This window comes from Globicephala melas, chromosome 13 (assembly GCF_963455315.2).
Source record: "Globicephala melas chromosome 13, mGloMel1.2, whole genome shotgun sequence".
Classification (NCBI taxonomy): domain Eukaryota; kingdom Metazoa; phylum Chordata; class Mammalia; order Artiodactyla; family Delphinidae; genus Globicephala; species Globicephala melas.
This window is the reverse complement of record NC_083326.1, coordinates 47,094,016-47,120,748: the sequence shown is the minus strand read 5'-3', so window position 1 is coordinate 47,120,748 and position 26,733 is coordinate 47,094,016. Positions and strand designations below refer to the sequence as shown.

Below are 26,733 nucleotides of genomic sequence, written 5' to 3'. Positions count from 1 at the left end.
TCTTGTGTTTCCCACTTAGAGAAGTTCTTTCAGCATTTGCTCTAGAGCTGGTTTGGTGGTGCTGAATTCTCTTAGCCTTTGCTTGTCTGTAAAGCTTTTCATTTCTCCATCGAATCTGAATGAGATCCTTGCTGGGTAGAGTAATCTTGGTTGTAGGTTCTTCTCTTTCATCACTTAAGTATATCTTGCCACTCCCTTCTGGCTTGTAGAGTTTCTGCTGGGAAATCATCTGTTAACCTCATGGGAGTTCCCTTGTATATTATATTTCATTTTTCCCTTGCTGCTTTCAATAATTTTTCTTTGTCTTTAAGTTTTGCCAATTTAATTACTATGCGTCTCGGCGTGTTTCTCCTTGGGTTTATCCTGTATGGGACTGTGCGCTTTCTGGACTTGGGTGGCTCTTTCCTTTCTCATGTTAGGGAAGTTTTCGACTATAATATCTTCAAATATTTTCTCGCATCCTTTCTCTCTTTCTTCTCCTTCTGGACCCCTGTAATGTGAATGTTGTTGTGTTTAACGTTGTCCCAGAGGTGTCTTAGGCTGTCATCATTTCTTTTCATTCTTTTTTCTTTATTCTTTCCCGCAGCAGTGAATTCTACCATTCTGTCTTCCAGGTCACTTATCCGTTCTTCTGCCTCAGTTATTCTGATATTGATTCCTTCTAGTGTATTTTTCATTTCACTTATTGTACTGTTCATCTCTGTTTGTTCTTTAATTCTTCTAGGTCTTTGTTAAACATTTCTTGCATCTTCTCGATCTTTGCCTCCATTCTTTTTCCGAGGTCCTGGATCATCTTAAGTGTCATTATTCTGAATTGTTTTTCTGGAAGGTTGCCTATCTCCACTTCATTTAGTTGTTTTTCTGGGGCTTTATCTTGTTCCTTCATCTGGTACATAGCCCTCTGCCTTTTCATCTTGTCTTTCTTTGAATGTGGTTTTTGTTCCACAGGCTGGATTGTAGTTCATCCTGCTTCTGCTGTCTTCCCTCTGGTGGATGAGGCTATCTAAGAGGCTTGTGCAAGTTTCCTGATGGGAGGGACTGGTGGTGGGTAGAGCTGACTGTTGCTCTGGTGGGTAGAGCTGGGTAAAACTTTAATCATCTTGACTGCTGATGGGTGGGGCTGGGTTCCCTCCCTGTTGGTTGTTTGGCCTGCTGCGACCCAACACTGGAGCCTACCAGGGTTCTTTGGTGGGACTAATGGCGGACTCTGGGAAGGCTCACACCAAGGAGTACTTCCCAGAGCTTCTGCTGCCAGTGTCCTTGTCCTCACGGTGAGACACAGCCACCCCCCGCTTCTGAAGGAGATCCTCCAACACTAGTAGGTAGTTCTGGTTCAGTCTCCTATGGGGTCACTGATCCTTCCCCTGTGTCCTGATTCCCACAGTACTTTGTGTGTGCCCTCCTAGAGTCTAGTCTCTGTTTCTCCCAGTCCTGTCGAAGTCCTGCTGTCAAATCCCACTAGCCTTCAAAGTCTGATTCTCTAGGAAGTCCTCCTCCCGTTGCCAGACCCCCAGGTTGGGAAGCCTGACGTGGGGCTCAGAACCTTCACTGCAGTGGGTGGACTTCTGTGGTATAAGTGTTCTCCAGTTTGTGAGTCACCCATGCAGCAGTTATGGGATTTGATTTTATTGTGATTGCGCCCTTCCTACCGTCTCATTGTGGCTTCTCCTTTGTCTTTGGATGTGGGGTATCTTTTTTGGTGAGTTCCAGTGTCTTCCTGTCGATGATTGCTCAGAAGTTAGTTGTGATTCCAGTGCTCTCACAAGAGGAAGTAAGAGCACGTCCTTCTACTCTGCCATCTTGAACCAATCTCATGGTCACCTTATTTTTGATGAAGGATCAAGAATATACAATGGAGAAAAGACAGCCCCTTCAATAAGTGGTGCTGGGAAAACTGGACAGCTACATGTAAAAGAATGAAATTAGAACACTCCCTAACACCATACACAAAAATAAACTCAAAATGGATTAAAGACCTAATGTAAGGGCGGACACTATAAAACTCCTAGAGGAAAACATAGGCAGAACACTCTATGACATAAATCACAGCAAGATCCTTTTTGACCCACCTCCTAGAGAAATGGAAATAAAAACAAAAATAAACAAATGGGACCTAATGAAACTTAAAAGCTTTTTCTCAGCAAAGGAAACCATAAACAAGACGAAAAGCAACCCTCAGAATGGGATAAAATATTTGCAAACGAAGCAACTGACAAAGGATTAATCTCCAAAATTTACAAGCAGGTCATGCAGCTCAATATCAAAAAAACAAACAACCCAATTCAAAAATGGGCAGAAGACCTAAATAGACATTTCTCTAAAGAAGATATACAGATTCCCAACGAACACATGAAAGAGTGCTCTACATCACTAATCATTAGAGAAATGCAAATCAAAACTACAGTGAAGTATCACCTCACACCAGTCAGAATGGCCATCATCAAAAAATCTACAAACAATGCTGAAGAGGGTGTGGAGAAAAGGGGACCCTCTTGCACTGTTGTTGGGAATGTAAATTGATACATCCACTATGGAGAACAGTATGGAGGTTCCTTAAAAAACTAAAAATAGAACTACCATATGACCCAGCAATCCCACTACTGGGCATATACCCTGAGAAAACCAAAATTCAAAAAGACTCATGTACCAAAATGTTCATTGCAGCTCTATTTACAATAGCCCAGAGATGGAAACAACCTAAGTGCCCATCATCGGATGAATGGATAAAGAAGATGTGGCACATATATACAATGGAATATTACTCAGCCATAAAAAGAAACAAAATTGAGCTATTTGTAATGAGGTGGATAGACCTAGAGTCTGTCATACAGAGTGAAGTAAGTCAGAAAGAAAAAGACAAATACCGTATGCTAACACATATATATGGAATTTAAGAACAAAAAATGTCATGAAGAACCTAGGGGTAAGACAGGAATAAAGACACAGACCTACTGGAGAACGGACTTGAGGATATGGGGAGGGGGAAGGGTGAGCTGTGACAGGGCGAGAGAGAGGCATGGACATATATACACTAACAAACGTAAGGTAGATAGCTAGTGGGAAGCAGCCGCATGGCACAGGGATATCGACTCGGTGCTTTGTGACCACCTGGAGGGGTGGGATAGGGAGGGTGGGAGGGAGGGAGACTCGCAAGAGGGAAGAGATATGGGAACATATGTATATGTATAACTGATTCACTTTGTTATAAAGCAGAAACTAACACACCATTGTAAAGCAATTATACCCCAATAAAGATGTTAAAAAAAAAAAAAAAAACAGAACTACCGTATGACCCAGCAATCCCACTACTGGGCATATGTGCAGAGAAAACCATAATTCAAAAAGAGTCATGTAGCACAATGTTCATTGCATCTCTGTTTACATTAGCCAGGAGATGGAAGCAACCTAAGTGTCCATCGACAGATGAATGGATAAAGAAGAAGTGGCACATATATACAATGGAATATTAGCCATAAAAAGAAATGAAATTGAGTTATTTGTAGTGAGGTAGATGGACCTAGAGTCTGTCATACACAGTGAAGTAAGTCAGAAAGAAAAATACCGTATGCTAACACATTTATATGGCATCTAAGAAAAAAAGGTTCTGAAGAACCTAAGGGCAGGACAGGAATAAATACGCAGACATAGAGAATGGACTGGAGCACACGGGGAGGGGGAAGGGTAAGCTGGGACGAAGTGAGAAAGTGGCATGGATTTACATATACTACCAAATATAAAATAGATAGCTAGTGGGAAGCAGCCGCATGGCATAGGGAGATCACCTCGGTGCTTTGTGACCACCTAGAGGGATGGGATAAGGAGGGTAGGAGGGAGACGCAAGAGGGAGGAGATATGGTGATATGTGAATATGTATAGCTGATTCACTTTGTTATAAAGCAGAAACTGACACACCATTGTAAAGCAATTATACTCCAATGAAGATGTTTAAAAAAAAAGTCCATAGTTTTTCTATATTGTGCTGGCCAAAATACATAGGGTTTTTTTGTGGTACGCGGGCCTCTCACTGTTGTGGCCTCTCCTGTTGTGGAGCACAGGCTCCAGACGCGCAGGCTCAGCGGCCATGGCTCACGGGCCCAGCCGCTCCACGGCATGTGCGATCTTCCCAGACCGGGGCACGAACCCATGTCCCCTGCATCGGCAGGTGGAGTCTCAACCACTGCGCCACCAGGGAAGCCCCAAAATACATTGGTTTTAAGGTAGTTCGTTGTTAATACAACCAACCTATTGTCAGTTTCCATTTTTGTTAATAGTTTTGCAAAATTTTCTTAAACGTCTGTGAGATTTCTGAAAACCAAAGTGTAATTTGCAGAGTGAGAGAAAATGTTTTCCTATATAGGTAGTGGAATTTGATGACAGAGGTCAATTTTAAAACTATTTATTTGGTGTGACTATCGTGCAGATGCCATTTCTCTACAGGGAAAGACTAAAATATAGCTTGTTGTTTGATTTGTGCTGCAGGGTAGATTAATTAAAATTATATTTTGTCACCTACAAGTTCTATGTTGTGACAGCATCAGACTCTAAAACTATATATTTTATTTAAAAGGCCAGCATTAACAAAAGATGGTTTATAACTCCTGAAAATAGTTTTCTAGCAATTTATATATAAGTAAATATACAATTTAAATGAAGGATTTCTGCTCTGTTATTTGGGGAACAAATGGAAAATGGTTCCTAGTTCATTTTCTTTAGTTAAGTGTTTTCTGCTTTGCTGGATTCAGTTACCTATGGCTTATTCTTTGTCTTTCCTCTGATATTATAAAATAATTTGAAGTGATCTTTACTTTGTGTCCCTCTGAGACTGCCTATTTCATCATAAATTGTTTGCTTCTTTCATCTAGGCTTTTTTTTTTAATGTTAAAAATTTAGTTAGTGTTCTTTTAGAAAAATATTCTCAGGATAACTTTATGGTTCCCCAATAGGTTACTTTCAGTTGACTATCTTGGAGTCTGATCTTGTTTGAATATTTATCTAGCAACCAGTGCCAGGTTCTTTCTTCCTTCTTCTCCACACTAATAAGATTTTGGTGGGAATTAAGCCTGCTTCCTTTTCCAGAAAAACTTAGCAACCTGTGTAGTGATATTTTATTTTGACTTCTTCACCTTGTTTTTTTTTAAAGAATACCATTTGACACTTACTTGCCTTCGTGAAATGATGCTATGTTTCATGCATTTATTTCCCAGTTTTAATATCTTAAATTTATCTACCTTGATGAGGCATCTTTGATGGGTGCCCCTGAATAGTTTAGTGCCCAAATACTAAAAAATTATACCTTGTAGATTTGGTCATTTGGGTTAGGCATAATGAAAGCTGTACAACAAAACAATACTAACTCACTTTCAATTGTTGACATGAGGATAGATACAGAGTAAATCCATAAGAAAGTGTGATATATTGAAAAGGTTTATAATGAGAACACTTGGCTCTGCGTTCTATTTCTACCACTTATTATTTGTGTGACCTTTATGAAGTTTTCCCAATTTCTTAAAACCTCACTTTCTCCCTTAGTTATTAAAAAAAAAGTATATGTATAATTTTCATGTTATTATAGCAATTAATATATAACTTTCAGTGTCGTTGTAAGAGTTAACTGAGTTAATTTTAAGGAAGTGCTTTGTAAATCATACAGCATAAAACTGTTTCCTATAATGTACAGAAACTATTTTTAAGTACCATTGACCTTTGAACAACACAGGTTTGAATTGCGTGGGTTCCCTTTTATGCATGTTTTGTTCACTAAGTACCTACTACAGTGCTACACGATTCTCAGTTAGTTGAATTAATGGATGCAGATACGTGGATATGGAGGAACCTTGGATGTGGAGAGCCAACGATAAGTTACATGTGAACTTTCTACTGCATAGAGGGTCTGCACCTCTACCCCCCACATCTGTTGTTCAAAGGCCAACTGTAATTCTCTCTTATTCCAAAAAGTTTGACTATATTTTGGCCACTTTCCCTCCAATTTACCGTTCAACTTATTCTTCAGGCATTTCTTAACCTGTGCTTAAACTAAGGAGAGCTTAAGCTCTAGGGGTGCTTCTTTTCTTCTTTTTCATCTATTCCATACTTCTTCCTTACCTAAATTCTGCCTCTTCTATTTAGAGATTCAGGAATAAAGAGTTTGTTAGAGGAAAGGGTTCAAGAAATGATGTACTGTTGGCTGTTAGGGAAATCTGATATTTATTTTACACTGTCACGTATTTAGTAAAGAACAGAGAAGTGGGCTTAGTGATCAGTTTCTTTCCCCCTTTGAGCATCACTGTGTGTAAACGTTGATTTTTTTCTTTTTTTTAATTCCATCTTCTAGTTACAACAGTTGGAGCTCGCGCAGATACAGCATAGAGATGCTAATCTCACAGCTCTTGCAGCTATTGGACCAAGGAAGAAGAGACCACTAGAATCCGGGTCTGGAAGTGAGGTATTGAAATAACGTTTGTTTATTTTATTTTTCATGTCAAAACAAGCCTAAAGGAAGCAAAGAATGCAAATTTACTCTGCCTTGCACACTGTTGCTGTCAAATACTTGTTAAAACTCTCCTTTGCCTCTTTTATAAAAATCTTAATTTTTGCTTGTTTTTTTTTTTGGTTTTTTTTTTTTTGCGGTACGTGGGCCTCTCACTGTTGTGGCCTCTCCAGTTGCGGAGCACAGGCTCCGGACGCGCAGGTTCAGCGGCCATGGCTCACGGGTCCAGCCGCTCCGCGGCATGTGGGATCTTCCCGGACCGGGGCACAAACCCATGTGCCCTGTATCGGCAGGTGGACTCTCAACCACTGCGCCACCAGGGAAGCCCAATTTTTGCTTGTTTTTAAAAATATATATCACATTGAACTTTACTCCTACTAATTACTTATTTTATACTTTTTCCTATCCCCCATCTCTAGTTATACTGAATCTCACTATCGCAGTTTCTTCTGTACACTCTTTCAGGCAGTTTTATGTAATTTTCTCCCCGCTGTGTATCTAAATCCAGCTCATCTGTTAAAATCAAGTCTGCCCTCTCATTTCTATCATGAACCTTGACTCTGCATACCCACACTGACTTCTCCTTTTCTCAGCACATAATGTGTTTGCATGGCATTAATCATTCTCTGCTCCTCGCGTGCGTGTTTTCTCTTCTGTGAGATTATGAATTTCTTGAGCAAGACTATAATCCTTTTCCTTTGTATCTCCCACAGGACCGGGCACATACATATTCAATAAATATCATTAATGTTTGATTAACACCAAGGAAGGATCTTACTTACATCTTTAGAGCAATTATTTGCTGTAGTGATAGATTTTCAGATCGGTTATCAGGGCTGAGATACAGGTTCGATAAGAGCCCTGAGCTAGGTCAGCAGTAAAGGAACCACGGCTCGTCTGTTCTGCTCTGTAAAACTTAAATGTGCTTTGAGACAAGCTCCTCCCAGTGCTGACCCTAAACACTGATGTTTCCTAAATGAATGACAATCATCTCAATAGAAGAAGGATTTTAAAAGTCTAGTTCTTTTTATTAATAAAAGTGTAATGAATGCAATATGTTCACATGCAAAAAAAATTCATAGTATAAAAATGTTTGAAAAAAATAAATGTTTCCTCCTCACAGATTTCTAGTCCCCCATCTCCTGCCCAGCCAGATGTAACCACCATTAAGATTCTCACATATCCTTCTAGAATTCGTTGTGAATATGGGCATGTATCTCATGTGCCTTCACAAATCCACATTTGATTTTGTTTTTACTAAATGCAGTCAAACTGTGTCTATTGTTCTGCTCTTGATACTTTTCCCCTTTTCCGTAATATCTCTCATATAATTTATCTCCTTACTTTTTAAAGGTATATGGCATTACTGTGTTTAGATAAATAATGTATTCAACCAGTTCTCTAATGGAAATGTAGGTTGTTTCCGGGTCTTTGCTTTTATTGCCTCAGAGAACATCCTTGTACTTACCTTGTTGTGTGCTTGTCCAACGTAACTATAGACTAAATACCTAGAAATGGAATACCTGGGTTAAAGGGTGTGCATTAATAGGAAAACCTTTTTGGAAAAATTCAAACATACTCAAAGCTAGAGTAGTATGAATCCCCTACACACCTACCATCCTGCTGCAACTACTATCAGTTTATGCCTAATTTTGTTTTATTTATATCTACACCAACCTTCTCAGGTAAGTTTTTCACTCCTCAGGTTATTTTAAAGTCAGTCCTAGACTTAATATCATTTTACCCATAAATATTATTTGTTGCTTTTCATTTTTGATAAATATTTTAAAATTACCTCCTGAATGAGTTGTATCAGGCTTTATATCCATTAGTGCCTGTTTTCTCACACTCTCATTTAACACTGGGGATTCTCTTTGCCATCTGATGGTTGAAAATGCAATTTTTAATAGAGTGTTTAAATTATGAATGAAATTGAGCGATTTTTTCATGTGTATATTGGCATTTCAATTTACCTTTTCCCCACTGAGTTATATTTTTTAATAGATTAAGAAAATGGAACACTCCACACCTCCCTCCACTTTCCTTTCAGTTTGTCTCGGCTTTATTCACCTAAAAGTTTATATTTTCTTAAATTAAAAAAAAAAAAATCAGTCTTCTGCTTTTGTCCTCCTGGGGTTCTATTGTGTTTGGAAAGCCCTTTCTTAATAATTAGACTTATGTGTTAGTATTTTATCATTTCAGCTTTTAAGTATAAATCTTTGGTTCACTCAGAATTTGTTTTGAATAAGAGTTGCGATCTGGATTTACCTTTACTCCCTCACGTCCCCCTCATTCTCCCCCAGGCTAGCAGATTGTCCCAACACTGTTTACTCAATGATTCTTTCCCCACTGATTTGAAATGCCACCTTTATCACAAACAATTTTGTGTCAAATACAAATTTCCATATGTATTTGAGACTGTTTCTGTATACTCTGACCCAGTGCTAGCTAATAGAACTTTCTGTGATGAGAATGTGCTGTCTGTGCTGTCCTCAGCAACTACATATGGCTGTTGAGCAGTTGAGCTGTGGCTAGTGTGATTGAGGAAATAGTTTTAATTTTTTTAATTAATGTAAATTTTAATAGTCACATGTGACTAGCAACTACCATATAAGTGCAGCAGGACCAGTCTAGTGATGTATATCTGTTTATGGCTATTTATGTATTAGTACCAAATCTTTCTTTTTAACCATCTTAACCATTTTTAAGTGTACAGTTCAGTAGTGTTGAGCATATTCACATTGTTATGCACCACATCTCCAGAACTTTTTCATCTTGCAAAATTGAAACTCTATACCCATTAAACAACTCCCCATCTTCCCTTTTCCCAGCCCCTGGTAACCACCATTCTACTTTGATTCTATGAATTTGACTACTTAGATAGCTCATGTAAATGGAATCATTTAGTATTTGTCTTTTTGTGACCGCAAGTTTCCAAATCTTAGTATATTTTAAAATATGGTAACACTAGTCCAGTAGAGTTTTTTATGTTCCTACTTCTCTAGCACAGGACAACCCACTGCCCTTTATTTTTGGTCTATTTGTATGTAAATGTGTAAATATTTTATTAAAAGTGGGCATGCTATTTCATCATTAAGCGTATTCCTATAAATATGGCGTAGTTAACATAGTTTTTTCTTTTTGGCAAGAACAGTTACTTGTAATCTTTTTTCATCCACATAAAGTTATTCTTTATAATATTATAATTCCTTTGAGAAAGAGCTACAGGGATGTCTGAGTTCCTGCCCTACTTTTTGATAATGGTAGCTTTATACAACAAATCCTGTTAAATGTTTGCTTCGTGGGGAAGCGTCATAGCATCATAAGTACATAATAGTTTGGACTCAGTCAAATCTGGGTTTGGTTCTTGACCATTAAGTTTTGTAACCTTTGACAAGTTCTTTAAACCTCTTACCTCAATTATCCCCATCTGGAATATGGGTGTAATACCCGCCTTACAATGTTTTAAGGATTGGATTATGTAAAGTGCTTAATTAGTTCCTGGCCTCAAGTACAGGCCTAATAAATTGTCATCTTTGTCATCATAGTAATAGTACCATTATTTTAGCTTTTAATAGAATTTTATAAGTAGTATTAATGATCCATAGTGAATTTGAACTGTTAATCATTAATCTCTTCAAAGCTTCATTTTTATGTCTCATTTGAGTTCGCCACAAATCTCAGAAACATTAAATGTTCCCTGGTTTCTAATAATCAGAGATTTTAAAGAATTTTTCATCGATTGTATGTTTGAATCTGAGGAAGTCCATAGGTTACAGGGGGGAAAATGAAATGTACTGTTGATGTTCAAAACAGTGATTAAAAAATATCAGTTTATATGATTTATCTATTAGCTTTAAAATATAAGCTTATTTAATTTTTAAATTTCAAAACAGATGTGTTCTAACTTGGCTATAAATATACTGAAGTGTGTGTTTGCTTGGTGCTTCTTCAGTTTTGAGGACTTAGGCCTGTATGTTTTCCCCTTTATTCCTGGACTTTAAACTTCGATCGTTGTCAGACTTTTACTGAATTATAACAGCGAGTACTTTTAAGTAATGCCAACCTGAATTGAAAATATCCATTTCTTTAATGAGTTGGTGACATTTTAGTACAATCCTTATTTTGAAATTAGCTGAAAACTATTTTTTTGTTGATTTTTATTCATGGTGTTTTAACTTCAAAGGTAATTTTCTTTGAAAAATGGGAAACTAGAGAGAACCCTGCTGTATGCTCTTTCAGTGTCTACATATACTGCTGATTGATTTGCCCCTCCAATCACTTAAATTGCATGAATCAGGATTGTTAAAAACCCTTTAACGATTCAGGTTTTTTGTTCTCTCACAAATAACACAAAATTGATGTATGAAACCATTTAGATTTTTAACATTCTATACCTTGAAGACTGAGGGTCTACTTTTTGTCTGCCTCTTTCTTTATAGATGGAAACCTGAAATCTTACCTGTTTGATTTGAATTTACTAGAATAAGCATATAATCCCAGAGGGGAGTGAGGTAGAGTCTTGCTCTTTGAAGAGTAAACTCCTTAGTTCAAATGCAGGTTTTTAGTACTGAAGGGAAGAGGTTTCAGTTTGGAAGATTGCATAAAACGGTAATTTTAAAAAATGTAAAATTCAGAGAATTAAACTTAGAACGTTCAGCATTCATAGATTATAATTTTTGTTGATAATAAATCAACAATAATAAATTTGGAGAAATTCGTTTTAGACCTTCTTCCTTTAGTATATTTTTCTATTATGTAAAACAAAGCAAAACTGGCTCTTATCCTTTAAAAAATCTTTCTAGTTGTACAATTTATACATTAAACTATTCTCTGTGTAGATTTACATTGATATTCTCAGAAGTCTTGGTAGAGTTGAATAGCATCAGCTCCTGTCTCCTCGTGTTAACCTGGCAAAAAGCAACAAGTACCAATTATCATTTAGAACCAAATTATTTGTTTCATAAGCCTGTTGGCTCTGGGCGGCGGGGGGAGGACTTAAAATTTACTACTTTGGAGTATTTAATTTGTCCTTAATTTACTGCTGTGTGTTGAAGTTATAGATAAGAATATATGCATATGAAATTAGTTCTTAAATTAACATAGGCTGTACAGATACCTATGCAGTAATCTAGAACCTACTTAAAGATTTAGAGTGTTTCCATGTGTATGTCATGTATGTATACGCTGAGGTGATGTGTTTGGGGTTCTTTGGAATGTTAAGTCATTAATAACTTTACTTCCTGCATTGATTTTAGGTCCTTGGATTATAAAGGCTCTATCTTTTCTCTATTAGCATTACTTTCAAATAGTTCACCTAACTTAATGAGCCAACCATCATAACAATATTTCTTTATTTTATTGAAAATAAAGATAGGTTTTATTTTAACCTTATAACATATTGGCTTGAAAATGCTGATATTTCTTTTAAAAGTAAGTGGTTACAGTGCCAGATCAACTACATGATGCTTATAGTATTGATATACCTGGTATGTGTTGCTTAAAATAGTGTTCATTTGCTAACTGAAACAAAGACATTATTACTATATAGGTAAGTGTATGTCCTTTCTATCTAGAAGCAGGTTAAAGTACTACCCTGTAAAACTGTAAGAATTTTAGAGGAAGATAATGAGGAGAAGGGGCTTTTTTGAAACGTTTCTTAGCAATAAATAGAAAATTTGGTTGAATCAGAATTGCTTTCAGACAAACATATTTTTTTTCCACAGCTGAATTCTAATTCAGAGATAAATGTTAGATATTGATAACAGTTTTGCTATATCTCCCTACAATTAAAGGTGCATTCCTAAAATTCATTTCTTCTTTATTGTACTTTTTAAATTTGTATACCTTGAAAATAAGGCATTTCAGTTAGGCATACTTGTAAATATTTTTAAAACAAGCATTCTTTAAATATTATTAGCCAAGCAAATATTATTTGGATAGAACCTATAAAATGATTCTACTGCAGAGCCCTAAGTCTATATTCTTAACCATTTATGTTTAGTGGTCTCACTATAACATTAATAATAGAAATTATCACATTGCAGTATTTTATGAGTAGGCTTAAGAAGGTGAGAAAGGACCATTTTAGAATAATGTGTTGAATTCCATTGGCAAGAATATTTCATGCTACAGCTTACAGATGAGTGATTTCTGAGAAAGTTTCATTAATTTTTACAAGTATTTAGAGATGAACTTTTGAAAAAATCCTGTATCTCAAATAGTATTCCACAGCAGTTTGCTATAGATATTATTAGAACTTCTCTGTATAGAACTTGAGGGTCTTGTGATATATCTATTGTAGCAACTTACCTTTCCCTTTAGCTCCAATTTGATGTTTAAAGTATTAGAGTACTTTGATTTTGGGGGGACAAGGTAGGGAGAGGGAAGGCAGTTTTCAGAAGACTGTGGGCAAACTGCAATAAAAAAATCAGGATAAAGAAATAAATGATGTTGCTATAAAGGAAACAATAGAGCTTTAAGAATCTTTCCATATGTTTTCTTTGTTATTTTAACCTGTGTGTAGGTGCCCTAAAACAGAACGTCTCTACTCTGCTAGATGCCTAGTCCTCTGAAGGGCAAAGTACACCATTAGGGCCTAACCTGTTTTAGGTTAAAGATATCTCAGGGTTTGAAAATTCATTTATGTGAATTTTTTTGTACCTAGTATAAAAGTTTGAAAATCAGGTGGGAAATAAAGGTTTTTTTTAGAAACTAAACTGAAATTGTTTGAAGAAAAATCACAAGTTACTATGAAGCAGTGTAAAAAGTAATAAAACGCATTGTGTTTTGAAAAAAATTTTTTTCTTGAGCTGTTATAATTTTCTTCTTAAGAAAAAGAAAAATAATTGTAGTTACTTCATAGACAGCCAGAAATCACCTGAGCATTCTACTAATTTGAATATATCTGAGAAAAAATTTATCAGAGTCATAGTAGCACAAACATTTGCCTGTCCTCATGATTTAATACTATATCCTCAGTGTCTTAGGATGTCTTTGAGCGTTCAGGAAAAGAATTGCTTACTGGAGTCCAAGAACTATCTCTGAGATGCTGAAGAAGTCTGTGTGGTGGGTAGCCATTTTTTTCCCTCCATGCTAATCCTAACAACAGTATTCTCTGTCCCTCTCTCATTATTTCTGTTCTTTGGTGGTGCGCCCCTTCAAGGAAGTGGAAGTTAGCAAGTTAAGTGCCAGGTAATGATGTACCTGTTTTTTAAAACAAGCACTCAGCATTAGCTTCCTGCTCATAGACAAAAATGAAGTCTGGGGAAGATGGGATGTCCTGGAAAGGCAGTGATGGTACCAGAGAGTGTTCTGTCCAAGAACGGATGGAACTTTGCTGGTTTGTGTGCGTCTGTATCAGATAAGAGGAAATATCAGGAGGCACAGTTAAGATGGATTCCATTGCTTTGTCTTCTTCAGAGGAAGATGATTAGGGAATTTCTGGACTTAATTATTTCCCCCATTATTACCTTTCCAAGAATCTTCAACATGGAGCAGGCTAGGGCTTCCAAAGCACTAGACGTGTGGTGGTCTCAAACACAGACTCCCCCACACGTTTCTTTGTACCTGCCAGAAAATATTATTTTGTTCTTATTTCTTGACTTTTCTTCTCTCTTCCCACCCACCTTTATATAAGGATAGTTGTATAGAATTATTAAAATCAAAACTCTTTGGAATATAATATTTAGAATAGATTTCAGTGATAACTTTCTTCCATTGTTTAAACTAGTATGAATTTACCTAGGTATGGTAAGATCCTTTCCAATGCTTGCAAGTTTCTTATGAAGTCTAAATTTCTCTGAAATGAAGAAGACTCAGTTTCTAGAAGAGTACTATCAGAAGGTAGATTATACATTCAACAAATGATTATTGATTTTGGGGGGAAGAAAAATGTCTGTCATACTTTTAAGATAGTACTGCTTAAAGCAAGGGGAATAGAGTAGATAGCTTTTTATTTGGGAGAGAAGAGTGTTTGTTAACTGCTCATGTTGAAAATGTCAAAATAGTATAAAAGAGTATTACAAACAGCTCTTAAGTTTCTTGGGTTACCCTTTCCAAAATTATCCATGCATGTATTAGGTTAAACCATATGAACTTGCCGTTTTCATAGGTGAAAAACTATCAAGTATTGGCAATTTTATATAGTTCTACCTAATATAATCAAATATATATATATATTTACAATTGCATATATAATAATAGTTTACTTTTAGCAAGCACTTAGAATGTATTATCTTGGTTAGTCCTTGTAACTCCTTTGTAAAATCATACTATTATTTTCCCTAAATGAAAAAGTTGAGGTATAGGGAAGATTACTTTTCCAGAGTTCCACAGTTAGTAAGTGGAGAAGCCCAGATACACATCCAGAGAATTTGATGTTTGTCTGTGCTCTTAATTACTATAATGGGATCATCCTAAAAGTACTGTTTTACAATTTGTGAAGCACTGCATCTTGGACATTTTTCCATACTGGTACATACTTTTGTGCCGTAATTCTATGATCCACTGATAGACATTTAGAATATTTTCATTGGTTTGTTATAAACAGTTAACATCCTCTATCTTCATGCACCCATTTATTTTGCCAAATTGATTTCTAGAAATGGAACTTCTGGGTCAAAGGGTATGCACATCTTAAATTTTAATAGATATTTCCATAATACTTTCCAAAAACTTTGTGCCAGTTTCCACCACTGTGTGAATGCCAATTTTCCCATTCCCTTTTAGCAACAGATGTGATCAGTCATTTCAAAATATTTTAGTCACTACAATTTTTCCTTTATTGTATCTCTACCATTTCTATGTGTCCTCTTCAAAGGTTGAGGTTCTATTTCTGTATGGAAACATGGTGTCGAAGTGTGAAAAACCTCTAAAATACCTTATGAGGGAGATACTTGGGTTTTTTAATTTTTATTTAAGCATTAAAATTATTTATGGACATTTTCTTTCATAACTTAGAAATGTGTGTATTTTGAAATAGAGAACTGAGTTGAATTCTTATGGGTATTTGAATGATTGATCTTACATAGATGTCATTTTGTTTACCGTATTTACTAGTTTTCATTATTTGAGGATCTGAGTAGATTATAATTGAAATATTAAGCCTGAAATGATTTGAGGAAACACAGCAGCTTAAAATCTACTAGGAGACAAACAGAATTAGAGATTTCAGATTACAGATTTGTTGTCATCTAACACCTTCTATAAATATCATATAGATTCATTAGAATTTAGAGCATTATTACTTTAGATAAAGAAGCAGCTTTTTTATGTTTTGAGATATATTTTTCACATTTTATTTTGCTCACACTTCCATAAACAAATATGCCTCTTTTTTGTAAATGATTTAAACATAAATCTGAATTTTAGATGGATCTTTAAAATTTTCCAGAGATTTAAAGTCTGACACCTTGTCAACTATCTTCAGGGACCCCCTGTGAAATAAGTTGAATTGCACATTATGGGTTTATCTTCCCTCCTTCCCAAATCCCCCTTAAATGTTAGTAAAGGAGTGAAAATGACATAAATACACAAGAATAAAGAAGAGAGGAGAAATCAGCAATAAAATTATTTGGTAGTTTAAATGACAGTAAATTTCTCTCTGAAATATTCTGAAATAAAATGTTCAGATTTTCAACTAATGTTACCAGTGAAAATCAGGTTTACATGGAAAACAATGTATCTGCCTTAAGCATTGCAACAGTACCTATTTAGAGTATGTTGTTGAATTCCTATTTATGCATTTTTTCCTAAGAATTGTGGAGAGTATTGAAAAGAATAAATATAAGTTGTTTTTGAAATGTTTATTTGAACTTGTTTGTTTGACTTACCAGACTGTGCCATTATTTGGATTTTTGTTGAGATAAAATTCACATACCACACCTCATCATTTTAAAGCGTGCAAGTCAGTACAGTTGGCCCTCCATATCTGCTGGATTCCACATCCATGGATTCAACCAACCATGGATTGAAAATATTTGGGGTAAAAAATTCCAGAAAGTTCCAAAAAACAAAACTTGAATTTGCTAAGTGCTGGCAACTATTTACATAGCATTTACATTGTATTAGGTATTATAAGTAATCTAGTGGTGATTTAAAGTATGCAGGAGGTTGTGTGGAGGTTATATGCAAATGCTATGCCACTGTATATAAGGGACTTAAGCATCCACAGGTTCTGGTATCCATGGGAGGTCCTGGAACCAATATACCTAGGGACAACTGTATATTCACATAGCTGTGCAACCATCTGTCTCTATGGATTTACTTGTTCTAGGCATTCATATAAAAGGAATTATACAATATTTGGCCTTTTGTATCTAATTTCTTTGACTTAGCGTAATGTTTTCAAGATCCATCCATATTGTAGCATGTATCAGTACTTCATTCCTATATATGGTTGAATAATATTCCATAAGTTGTTTTCTTTTCTTTTACCTATAATTGTACATTTGTCTATGTTTACCTGTCGATTTTTGCTTCTTTTATTTGATGGTCTTACTAAGTGCAAACACATTATGTCTTTTTGATGAATTGCTCCCTTTTGTCATTGTGAAATTGTTCTCATTTCTAATATTCCTTGTCTTAAAGTTTACTTTGATATTATTATAACTACACCAGCACTTCTTATGCTTAGTATTAGCATGATTTATCATTTCTCCATTCTTTTACTTCCAGCCTATCTGTGTCTTTATTTAAAGCTGGTTTCTTATGAGTAGCATGTAATTGAGCTTTGGATTTGTATCCAGTCTGAAAATTTATTTGGACTGTTTAGTCCATTTACATTTGATGCAATTATTACTATGATTAGATTTGAGTTTACCATCTTGCCATTTTCTGTTTGTCCCTCTGTTTTTTTGTTTCTCCTTTGTTGTCATCTTTTGAGTTAACCAAGTAGTGTTTTAGTATACCATTCTATATCCTCTTTTGGCTTTTTAACTATACGTCTTTTTTTTTTTAATGGTTGCTTTACAGATCTGTTTAAAGGTACAATATGTATCCTTAACTAATTATACTCAATCTTGAATTAATGCCACTTCATATATCATGTAAAAACCTTTTAACTATATAATTCCATTATACAAATTCCTCCCATCCTTTGTGCTATTGTTGTCACCTATTTTACTTATGCATATGTTTTAACCTCCATAGTACACTGTACTATATCACTTGGTCATATATCTCTTAAAGAACTTATGAAAATAAAAACAGCTTTTTAATGTTTACCATTTCTAGTGCTCTTTCATTTTTCCTGTAAATTCATATTTCTTTCTAGTATCATTTTCCATCTGTCTATATGCAATTCATCAACTCCAGAATTACCAGAGTTTTAATTAAATAAACCTAAAGCTACTATTAATACATTTAAATATATTGGTAAATCTACCTTTAGTTGTGAGGCACAGCAATCCTTACTGATGTTGTAGTTTTTTTTAACATTTACAATCCTTCAAGGATAAAATTAAAGTTGGCTCTGAAAGAAAAATCTTTAACTGGCAGTCCTTTAAAGAAGTTAGCATAAAATAATAGATAAAACTTAGTTCTGAACATAGGTTACTTGAGTTTTCAAAGGACTTTGTGTCTTAATTAAAGGTAAAGAAAATTACGAGAGTATAAAGAGGAAAGTCCTGCTGACACAGGCTTTTCAACTTGCAGTAAGTTACTGCTTTTCAGAATTGACATTTATTTGGTTATTTGCTGTTCTTGTGTGTTGTGTTACTTGGTGGGTTGAAGCACTTACCCACTGTTTGGAGAAAGTGGCAGAAAATAGCCTTTTGAGCAAATCCCATCTGGTGGCAGCTTGGTGGGGATGAGTAATGCTGAGGAACAAGTCATCAAAGGATATTACCTTTCAGCTTTTCTCCCAAATTAATTTGGCTTAAAGCTAAGAATGACAGCAGGATCTTGATTTAAAATGTCCAAAGCCCATAATATGGCTCATTTTCACTATTTGGTCATTCATATAACTGATGATATTGGGTGACACTTGATGCATAATTGTACTACAAACGTTGATTGGATACCAGCTAAGTGCCATATATATAAAATATTCACAGGTACAAAATCCTTCCTTTCCAGTGAGTGAGAAAGAGGTTGTTGCATTGCACTGAATACATGTGACGGTAAAGTAGAGAGTACAGCTAAAATACACAGGAGTTGGACCTAATCTAGACCTGGGGTGAGTCTGTGTTTGTAGCATTGGGGAAACAGGTTACCTGAGTTGAGTCTTAAAGGACTTAGTCGAGTGATGTGATGTAAGGATAGGACAGAGAGATTGGAGAAGGAGTTCCAGGAGGAGAGAATTAACTGTCTGGAACAAAGAGGAAAAAACATTCTGTGGCATGATCAATAGTTTGAGATAGGAAGAAAGGAATGAGAGATGAGAATGTGGGGAGAAGCTTTGGTATGCTCATGGTTGACTGTATTTGTCATGCTTAAATACTTGGACTTGGTCCTAGAGGTGGTTTTTAGCCACTGGAGCATTTTAAACAGGAAAACGGTATTATCAGATTACTTATTTTAGAAAGATCATACTCACAGCAGTGTGAAGAATATTAATACTGGAAATAGTTTCTTAGAAGGTTGATGAAGTCATCTTAGGCAGAAGATAATGGAAGTGAAAATGTAGAAGGATGTAGATGATTTGGAAACTATTAAAGAGGTTAGAACTGATAAGAAGTGATAGATGGGATTAGAAGAAGAAAGGGTTGAGGATGACACCCAGTTTTCTGGATTAGGCATTGGAGGTGAATGGTATTACCATTCCTTTAAATGAGAAAGAGAAGAGGAGAAAGGCAGGAGTAATGATTTGAAACATGTTGAATTTAGGATACATACTTTATTAGGAAATTGAACAATGAGTCCTAGAATTTAAGAAAGTGTTCTTTTGGAGATAAAGACACGAGTGGTCATTAGCATAGGACAACCAGTATTGTCTTCACAACTCTCATAATCACACAACTAGAATTAGAACTCAAAGCCCACGATTATACATCATATCAGTCTATTTAGACATATTACTTCTATAAAGACTGTTGAAAAACGGATACTTAGAGGTGACAAAATTCTAGGGTGGAAGTTAATATGCAAGGTTGTCTGTATTCTGAAATAACTCAAAGGAATGAAAAGAAGGTGATAGAGGTGAGGGATGTGTTACTTCATAAATTCTGCTTGTTGACCAGCAGAGGGCAGGCAGTCTCACAGCTCAGTATTTTCTGCTCTGTGCTGCCCTTGAGGCCTAGAAGCTCAGGTCTTTCAAACATAGATTTTCAGTGATCTTATTACATTATTACACTAAGGCCAGGCATCCAGGACACTTTTATTTATCTTTGCTACCAAGACTTAGAAGATGTTTGATTTTTGTTCTGGAGCCAGATTTTCTTTCCACCCCCTGTGCCCTATGTCTAGTTCTTATTTTTGCTTAAAGTTTGAGACTTGAGTCATCCCTTAAGAGCTGCCATGGTGACATGGGGTTAGAATAAATCAAGTAGAGAGTCTGAGAAATATAAAGGATCTTTGCCTTTTAGAGGTTAAAATGCCCAACTCTTGTTCCTGGTCGACTGTTAAGATTCAGGGACACGTTTGTGTTTTCTTGGTCTTATGATTCAGGGACTAGAATGGAAGGAATGGACATCAGCTCCTGCAGACAGTACTGATAAGTGTGGTTGGTCCTCCACTGTTTGATCTGAGGAGCTTGTGAAAACCTTCCTGTCCCAGGATACATCCCTCATCCATTTGCCATGTGTCTGTAATGCCCATTAGTTTACTTTTTAGCTTTAAACATTCAAAGCTCAACTAAAATTTAAAAATTTCTCTAGGAGGGACAAGGTTAGTGTGGCAGGACAAATTATTTAAATTAGCTATGACTTATGAGAATAGGGCATTTAAACTAGGGGATGGAAAAAAAGATCTGGAACTAGGATTATACTGTTTCCTTTTTATAAACCTTCAATGCCTCCCAACTGACAAATGACATTTATAGACTGTATACTGTATGCCAGGCATTGTTCTCATTTAATCCTCAGGCCAGCCCTGTGAGATAATTACAGTTACTGTCCCTATTTTGCAGATTAGGAAACTGAGGCACAGAGAAGTTAAGTAATTTGTCTGAGTTTCCTTATGGAGGAAACAATGTGTATTCACCACCATTCAGTCCCCCGGTATATCTTATGCTGCCAGAACAGTTCCTTTGCCCATAGTAGGCGCCTAGTAACCCAGGTAACTTTTGAATTGAATCAGTACATGGGCTAGCATGAACTAGTTAGTATAGCAGTAACATAATTTAAGGAAACATGGAAAAAGAAGTAGAGACACTTCTAAAAGTTTTACCTCACAGCACCTGCTCTATTAAGTTGGTGGGAAATGTGAATAATTGGTTATTTTTAATTACTTAGTGTCATTCTTAAAATGGTGTCATTGCTCTGAAATTGGTAACTGACAGTGTTCAAGTTTTCCTTATTAGAGCAAAAGCATTTCTCAGAAGTTTCATTATAAAAATATGAAACTTTGTTTAGTGATATAATTGAACAAATTGAGGGCTAACTTAATTGACCTGGCAGTGTTGAAGAATGTTTACATTTAGGTTCGGTTACGCTTCCGAAAACATCTGTTGTACACTTAGTAAGTGAATTATTTCTTTCATCTTCACTGAATTCCATCTTCTATTTTACCCTCTATTCATCTAAGTTAAGAATTCAGATTAAGGAATATCTTCACGTAGAAGGTCGATTGGGAAAATCCTCTATTTCAGAAACAAATAGTACATTGTCCCAACAGGTTTTTTTTTTCTTCTTACAAATGGTCTCCTAACTACATTTGTGTTCTTTGGCACTGACAGTATAGTGTAACCAGAAATCAGCCCTAGGTGACTTTGGGCAAAGGACTTGGTGAGGAAGAAAATAAAAACTGATGGTGAAGGCAGGTTCGACCACCCGCTTTACCATGGATAATTGAGATATAGCTGATTATTCTGGTCAGGTCAGTATGAAGCTGAACATTCAGATTGTGGATTTTTTCAAATCATAAGCATAGGAATAAAAATGCTATATATTTGTATCTAAGTTCAACAAAGATTAACTTTCCAAGCCAGTCACTATTTGGGGGAAGAGAATGCTGTCACCTTCGTGAAGTTGTGAATTATAAAAGACATTTCTGTGGGATTACTGAATGTCCCTTGGGGGTTGTTTCATTTATAACATTGCCTCAGGCCTTCTGCTGCATCCTGTTGGAATGACCTCCTTTTCAACCCTGTGCTGGCAGCTGTGATGTGGCTCTTTCCCTGGGATCCTTCAGGCTTGTCACATGACAGACATGAACTGTGACCCCTTTGTTCCTTACCCAGATGGTTCGTTCTCCATAATTTTTTTCTATTTAACAATTTTGCCTTATCTTCTTTTCTCTTTTCCCTCTTCATTTCCCTTTGTATTTCCTACCTACACAAGACTTTTTTGGTAGCAGTTTAATTTTTTTTATTGAAGTAGGACATCAATGCAGAAAAGTACCCAAATCATGAGTAAGCTCACTGAATTTTCACAGCAGAGCACACCTATGCAGACAGTACTTAGGTCGAGAAAGAGAACATCACCAGAATCCCAGAAAACCTCTACTATCCCCTTCTGGTTACCACTCTTCTCCCTTAAGGGGAATCATTATCCTGACTTCTATAGCTTTGCCTGTTTTAAACGTTATAGAAATGGAATCAAACCATATGTATTCCTTTGCATCTGGATCCTTTCATTTAATATTTTGTGACATTTGTCCATGTTACTCAGTTTGTTACTGCTGTGTAGTATTCCATTTGTATGAATAGTCCACAGTTTATTCTGCTCTTAATGGGCGTTTGGATCGTTTCTAGCTTAGGGCCATTATGAATAGTAGTGCTAAACATTCTCATACATGTCTTTTTATCAAAAGACATGACATATTTCTGGATATTTACGTAGAAATTAAATTGCCAAGATATAGTATGTCCAACTAGCCATTTAATTTAAATATTCATGTAAAACACTAAACGAGTGATTTTTGGCAAACTTGGTAGGAAAGATCTATAAACATATATAGATTCAGCTTTAGCATAATATATCTAATTTTTGGCTAAGAAAAATGCCTCTAGTTAAATATACTGTAGTTTTAAATAGATAACTGCTGTATACAGCAAAATTGCTGCTCAGTGCCTGGGACATTAACTTTCTTCCTAATTTGTCCTTTTATCCAGTGTTCCAAAGCTGAGTTGGTGGGCCCATTTTGTAAAAATCTTATGAGAATATTTTGATGGTGATAATTTACAAGAGTTAAGATTATATCTGTGTTACACCACCTCTAAGTTAGTCTTTTTGTCCTTTTTTTTTAAACATGGACTTTCCAAAATTTGCTTCATGGATGCTTTTGAATGAGTCTGACCTAATGAGTATAGAAGTGGGATTGTGATATCATATCCCTTCAAAAGTGAGTAGTATCTTTGAAGGACATTTTATTCGATTGTGAGGTAAAGTCGAATGTAAGAACTCCCAGTCATTCTGTGTACATGTATGGAATTAAGTTCACTTGTTTTGACCATAGGGTTTTGGAGACCTTAAAGGGGATTTCCTTACCCTCCATCAAACTAAAACAAAGCAAAAAAAAAAAAAAGAGAAAACCAGAAATGTAGAGGGAGTAATTAAAATTTGAAGGTTATAAAAAGATAGTAATGGAACCAGAAGATTCGCTTCCTGTGTTAGAGGAAGTCTTTTGGGTAGGGAAAGGAGGGTTGCCAACTCAATTGAGATGTTTTTGAAACAAAGTATAGTTAAAAAAAAAAAAGAAAAGAATAAAGGATTCATTTTTGCCAAATTATTCTATATCTGAATTTTCTGTATTTTTATTTCTTCTTCCAAATCTTTTTTTTAAATGGTGTATAGACATATTGATACTTAGGAAACTTAATATCTTAATACAGAAGTATTGGGTTTCATTCAGTTTTGAAAGACATTTAGAACTCGTGTTAGTTGTTATGTTTTAAACTGGTGTATTCAATTGAGAAAATATTGCTGATAATCTGTGTTGTTCTGTATACTTTGCTAAGCCATAGAAGGTATAGAAATGATAGTCCCTGTCCTCAGAAAGCTTACAATCTAGTGGGTATGTGCTGGTGGTGGTAGCGTATACAAATTACTATAATACGATGTAAGATAATTACCACAGTAAGAATTCTTACGGGGAAGGGGAGGGTAAGTAGACCCATTTGAAATGGGTCTTAAAGGATGAGTAGGTTAGCCTGGAATGGCCTTTCGCTGATCTCTGCAATGGGAAGTAAGGCTGAAGAGAAGCCAGGTAATGAGTTTGTACCTGATATGATGTATAATATAGAACAGGCTAAGAGCATTCACTTTGTTATTTTTTTTAACATCTTTATTGGAGTATAATTGCTTTACAATGGTGTGTTAGTTTCTGCTGGATAACAGAGTGAATCAGCTATACATATACATACATCCCCATATCTCCTCCCTCTTGTGTCTCCCTCCCACCCTCCCTATCCCACCCCTCTATGTGGACACAAAGCACCGAGCTGATCTCCCTGTGCTACGCGGCGAGCATTCTCTTTAGATCAAATTAAAAGTTGAGTCCCAGCTCAGTGTTGCTGTGTGACCTTAAACAGATTGCTTTAACCTGTCTAAGCTCAGTTTCCTCACTTGATAAATGAGGACAGCACCCATGTAACGTGCTGCAGTGTTGTATGAAAGAAAGATCATGTGTGGAAGGTGCTTAACGTAGCTCTCAAAGTATAATAAGTGCTTAAGTAGCTACTCTGGACAGAGGGGAACCATTGAAGGTTTTTGAACCATGGAGTGGTGGGATCTGAACCATGTGAGGCTTTCACTTTTACTTTTATAATTGACAAACAAAAGACCGCACACATTTAAAGTGTGTAATCTGCCAGGTTCTTACATATATACACACCTGTGAAATCATCGCCACAATCAGAATTATGACCACAGTCATCACTCCCGAAACTTTTGTCTAAGACCTTTAAAGAGGACAGTCTGCCCTGTGATGTGCAGCAAAGAACGGATTGAAGTGGAGAAGTCAGTTAAAAGGCTGTGGCCATGGTCCAGGTGAGAGAGAGTGACTGAGGCCATGAACTAGGTGTGCTGGCCATGGGCCTCCCCCAAGAGCCTGGGCTGCTGGAGGACAAGCTGCATCATGCTATTACCTCCAGCACCTACCTCAGGGGCCAGAGGCTAGCAGGCTCTTGCTGAATTGACAGGTTCTCTCTTTATGAAAGATTGCTTATTTTAAACTTGCTTCTCCCTTTACTTTGTATAGGGTTTAAAAGACAACCTTTTTGCTTCTGGGACATCCAGCCTGACAGCCACCAAACAGTTGCTTCGTCCAAGAATCACAAGAATCTGCCTCAGGGACCTGATCTTCTGTATGGAGCAGGAGAGGGAGATGAAGTATTCCCGAGCTCTGTACCTGGCCCTTCTGAAGTGACCATGGCCCTCTCCATCCAGATCCTTGCTACTTACTGCCAAAGAAGACATAAAGAGCGGTGTCACATGGTCCTGAGCTTTCGGTTTCTGGAAAATAATCACCGATAGGGAAGACCATTGTTTACAGTTATATACTTTTATTAACTCTTATGTATTCCATTAGGTTCTTAATGACTAGGAATCAGCTTCTAAAAATAGGTTGTGAAGTACGGTTTATTTACACAGAAGTAGGCATATGCCTACCTACGTGTTTAATTACAGCAAGGCTCTGTTTGTTACTCTCTCCTTCATTTGCCAAACTATTAATAGGTAAGGCGTCTTTCCCTAGTACAGCCTGCATTGAGATGCAGGGGGAAGAAAAGAAGGGTCACCGCTTACCAGGAAACTATGTATTTCATCCTACATGGAACCTGACTCAAAGCATTAGGTTTTCTGGGCTGGAATCAGAAGTTGCTTAGCAAGTGATGACAGTTGCCTTCTGTGGTTGAAGGTGACAAGCCACAGGGTAAGGCCAGTGGTCGCTTTTGTCGGCTGAGTCCCATTGTTGTTAAAACATTGACAAATGGGGATAGTTTGTGCCTGAGGTTGCTGTTCCCTGGTTCACCTCACCACCAGCGATGGAGGGAAATGAAAACGGAATCATAAAACAGGAAATATGCTGTATACACCTAAGAGGGGTCAGTGGTCGAATTGGAACTCCGAACCAACCAGTACATGTTTTGTTGACAGGATAAAAATCACAGCCCAACCAAAAAGGAAAATGTATCAAACATTTTCAAATTACAGTATTTCAAAAGGAAGAAGTTATTCTTTGTTTTGTGTACTGCTTTAAATCTCAAGAAGGATAGTTTTATAAACTCTTTTAGTTACCCTAAGTTTTAAGCATCTTGTTGCATTAAAAAAAATCGTGATTGATGATTAGAAATTTTTAACAATGGGATTCCATTTTGGACTCTGTACTCAAAAGGTAAGGTCAGCATCTTACTCTTTGAGATCTTGGCTCTACATATATTATGAGAAGCATGTTATATATACTCGTCCGAGGAGGAAGCTGACATTTTGCAACGCAAACCCTCTTTTTTTTTTTTTTAATTCCACTTTTGTGGTATGTAGCTGGTGAAAAATAATAGCTGTAGTTAGAATCACATACAGAAAGAATGCGTAAATCCTCCAAAGAAGGCTAAAGAAAAGAAAAAAAGGGAAAGCTGTGCTTCTTAGAAAAAGAATTCAGGGGAATAAAACCTCAAGTATGTTATTCTTCATCCTGTTCTTCCCATCGGGACTGTTATGGCCATATTCTATACTGTAGTAAGTTTCAAATTGGCCACATTTTCTGTTTCAGCGAGTTATTATGTAAAAATGCTATAAATTATGTGTATGTTAAAAGAGTCCTTTAATAAGAGATCTATACCTAAAGTTGTTTTTGTATATTTAAATGCTTAGCTTTATTTTTTGGTAAAGTGCAGCACACTCCCATATTTGTGTGTAATCTTATTGATCAGATGTTTAAAATTATTTCAAATACTTCATTAAAATAATTATTTTATTATAAGAATAACTTTGCTCAGTCACTGACTTTGGAAATATCTCTGGAAGTCGGCCCCTGAAGCTGGGGGCAGGGCAGTAGATCTTTCTTGGCTGGGTTTGTTACTTTGGAGTGTGAGCATTTGGGTTCCAGAAGCTCACTTCAGATCCAAGTTCCTGTATCACTTTCTTTGAAATAGTTGTAAACTTGCATGGTATTTGACTCACAATGAAAGCTACACATATTCATTACAA

The 26,733-nt window shown here is 36.2% G+C and overlaps 1 protein-coding gene across 2 annotated transcripts in view; it reads left to right on the top strand.

Moving 5' to 3' along the window:
• Positions 1 to 26,452, top strand: part of TAF4B (TATA-box binding protein associated factor 4b) — a 116,518-nt gene extending 90,066 nt beyond the window's left edge. Inside the window, exons 14-15 of one of the 2 annotated variants that reach the window (XM_030876449.2) lie at positions 6,332 to 6,442; positions 24,788 to 26,452. In XM_030876449.2, coding sequence (XP_030732309.1) covers positions 6,332 to 6,442; positions 24,788 to 24,955 — 279 coding nt within the window. In that variant the 3' untranslated portion in view covers positions 24,956 to 26,452. The remainder of the gene's footprint in view (positions 1 to 6,331; positions 6,443 to 24,787) is intronic. The other variant, XM_060310361.1, reaches the window with a different exon arrangement.
• The last annotated feature ends 281 nt before the right edge of the window (positions 26,453 to 26,733 follow it).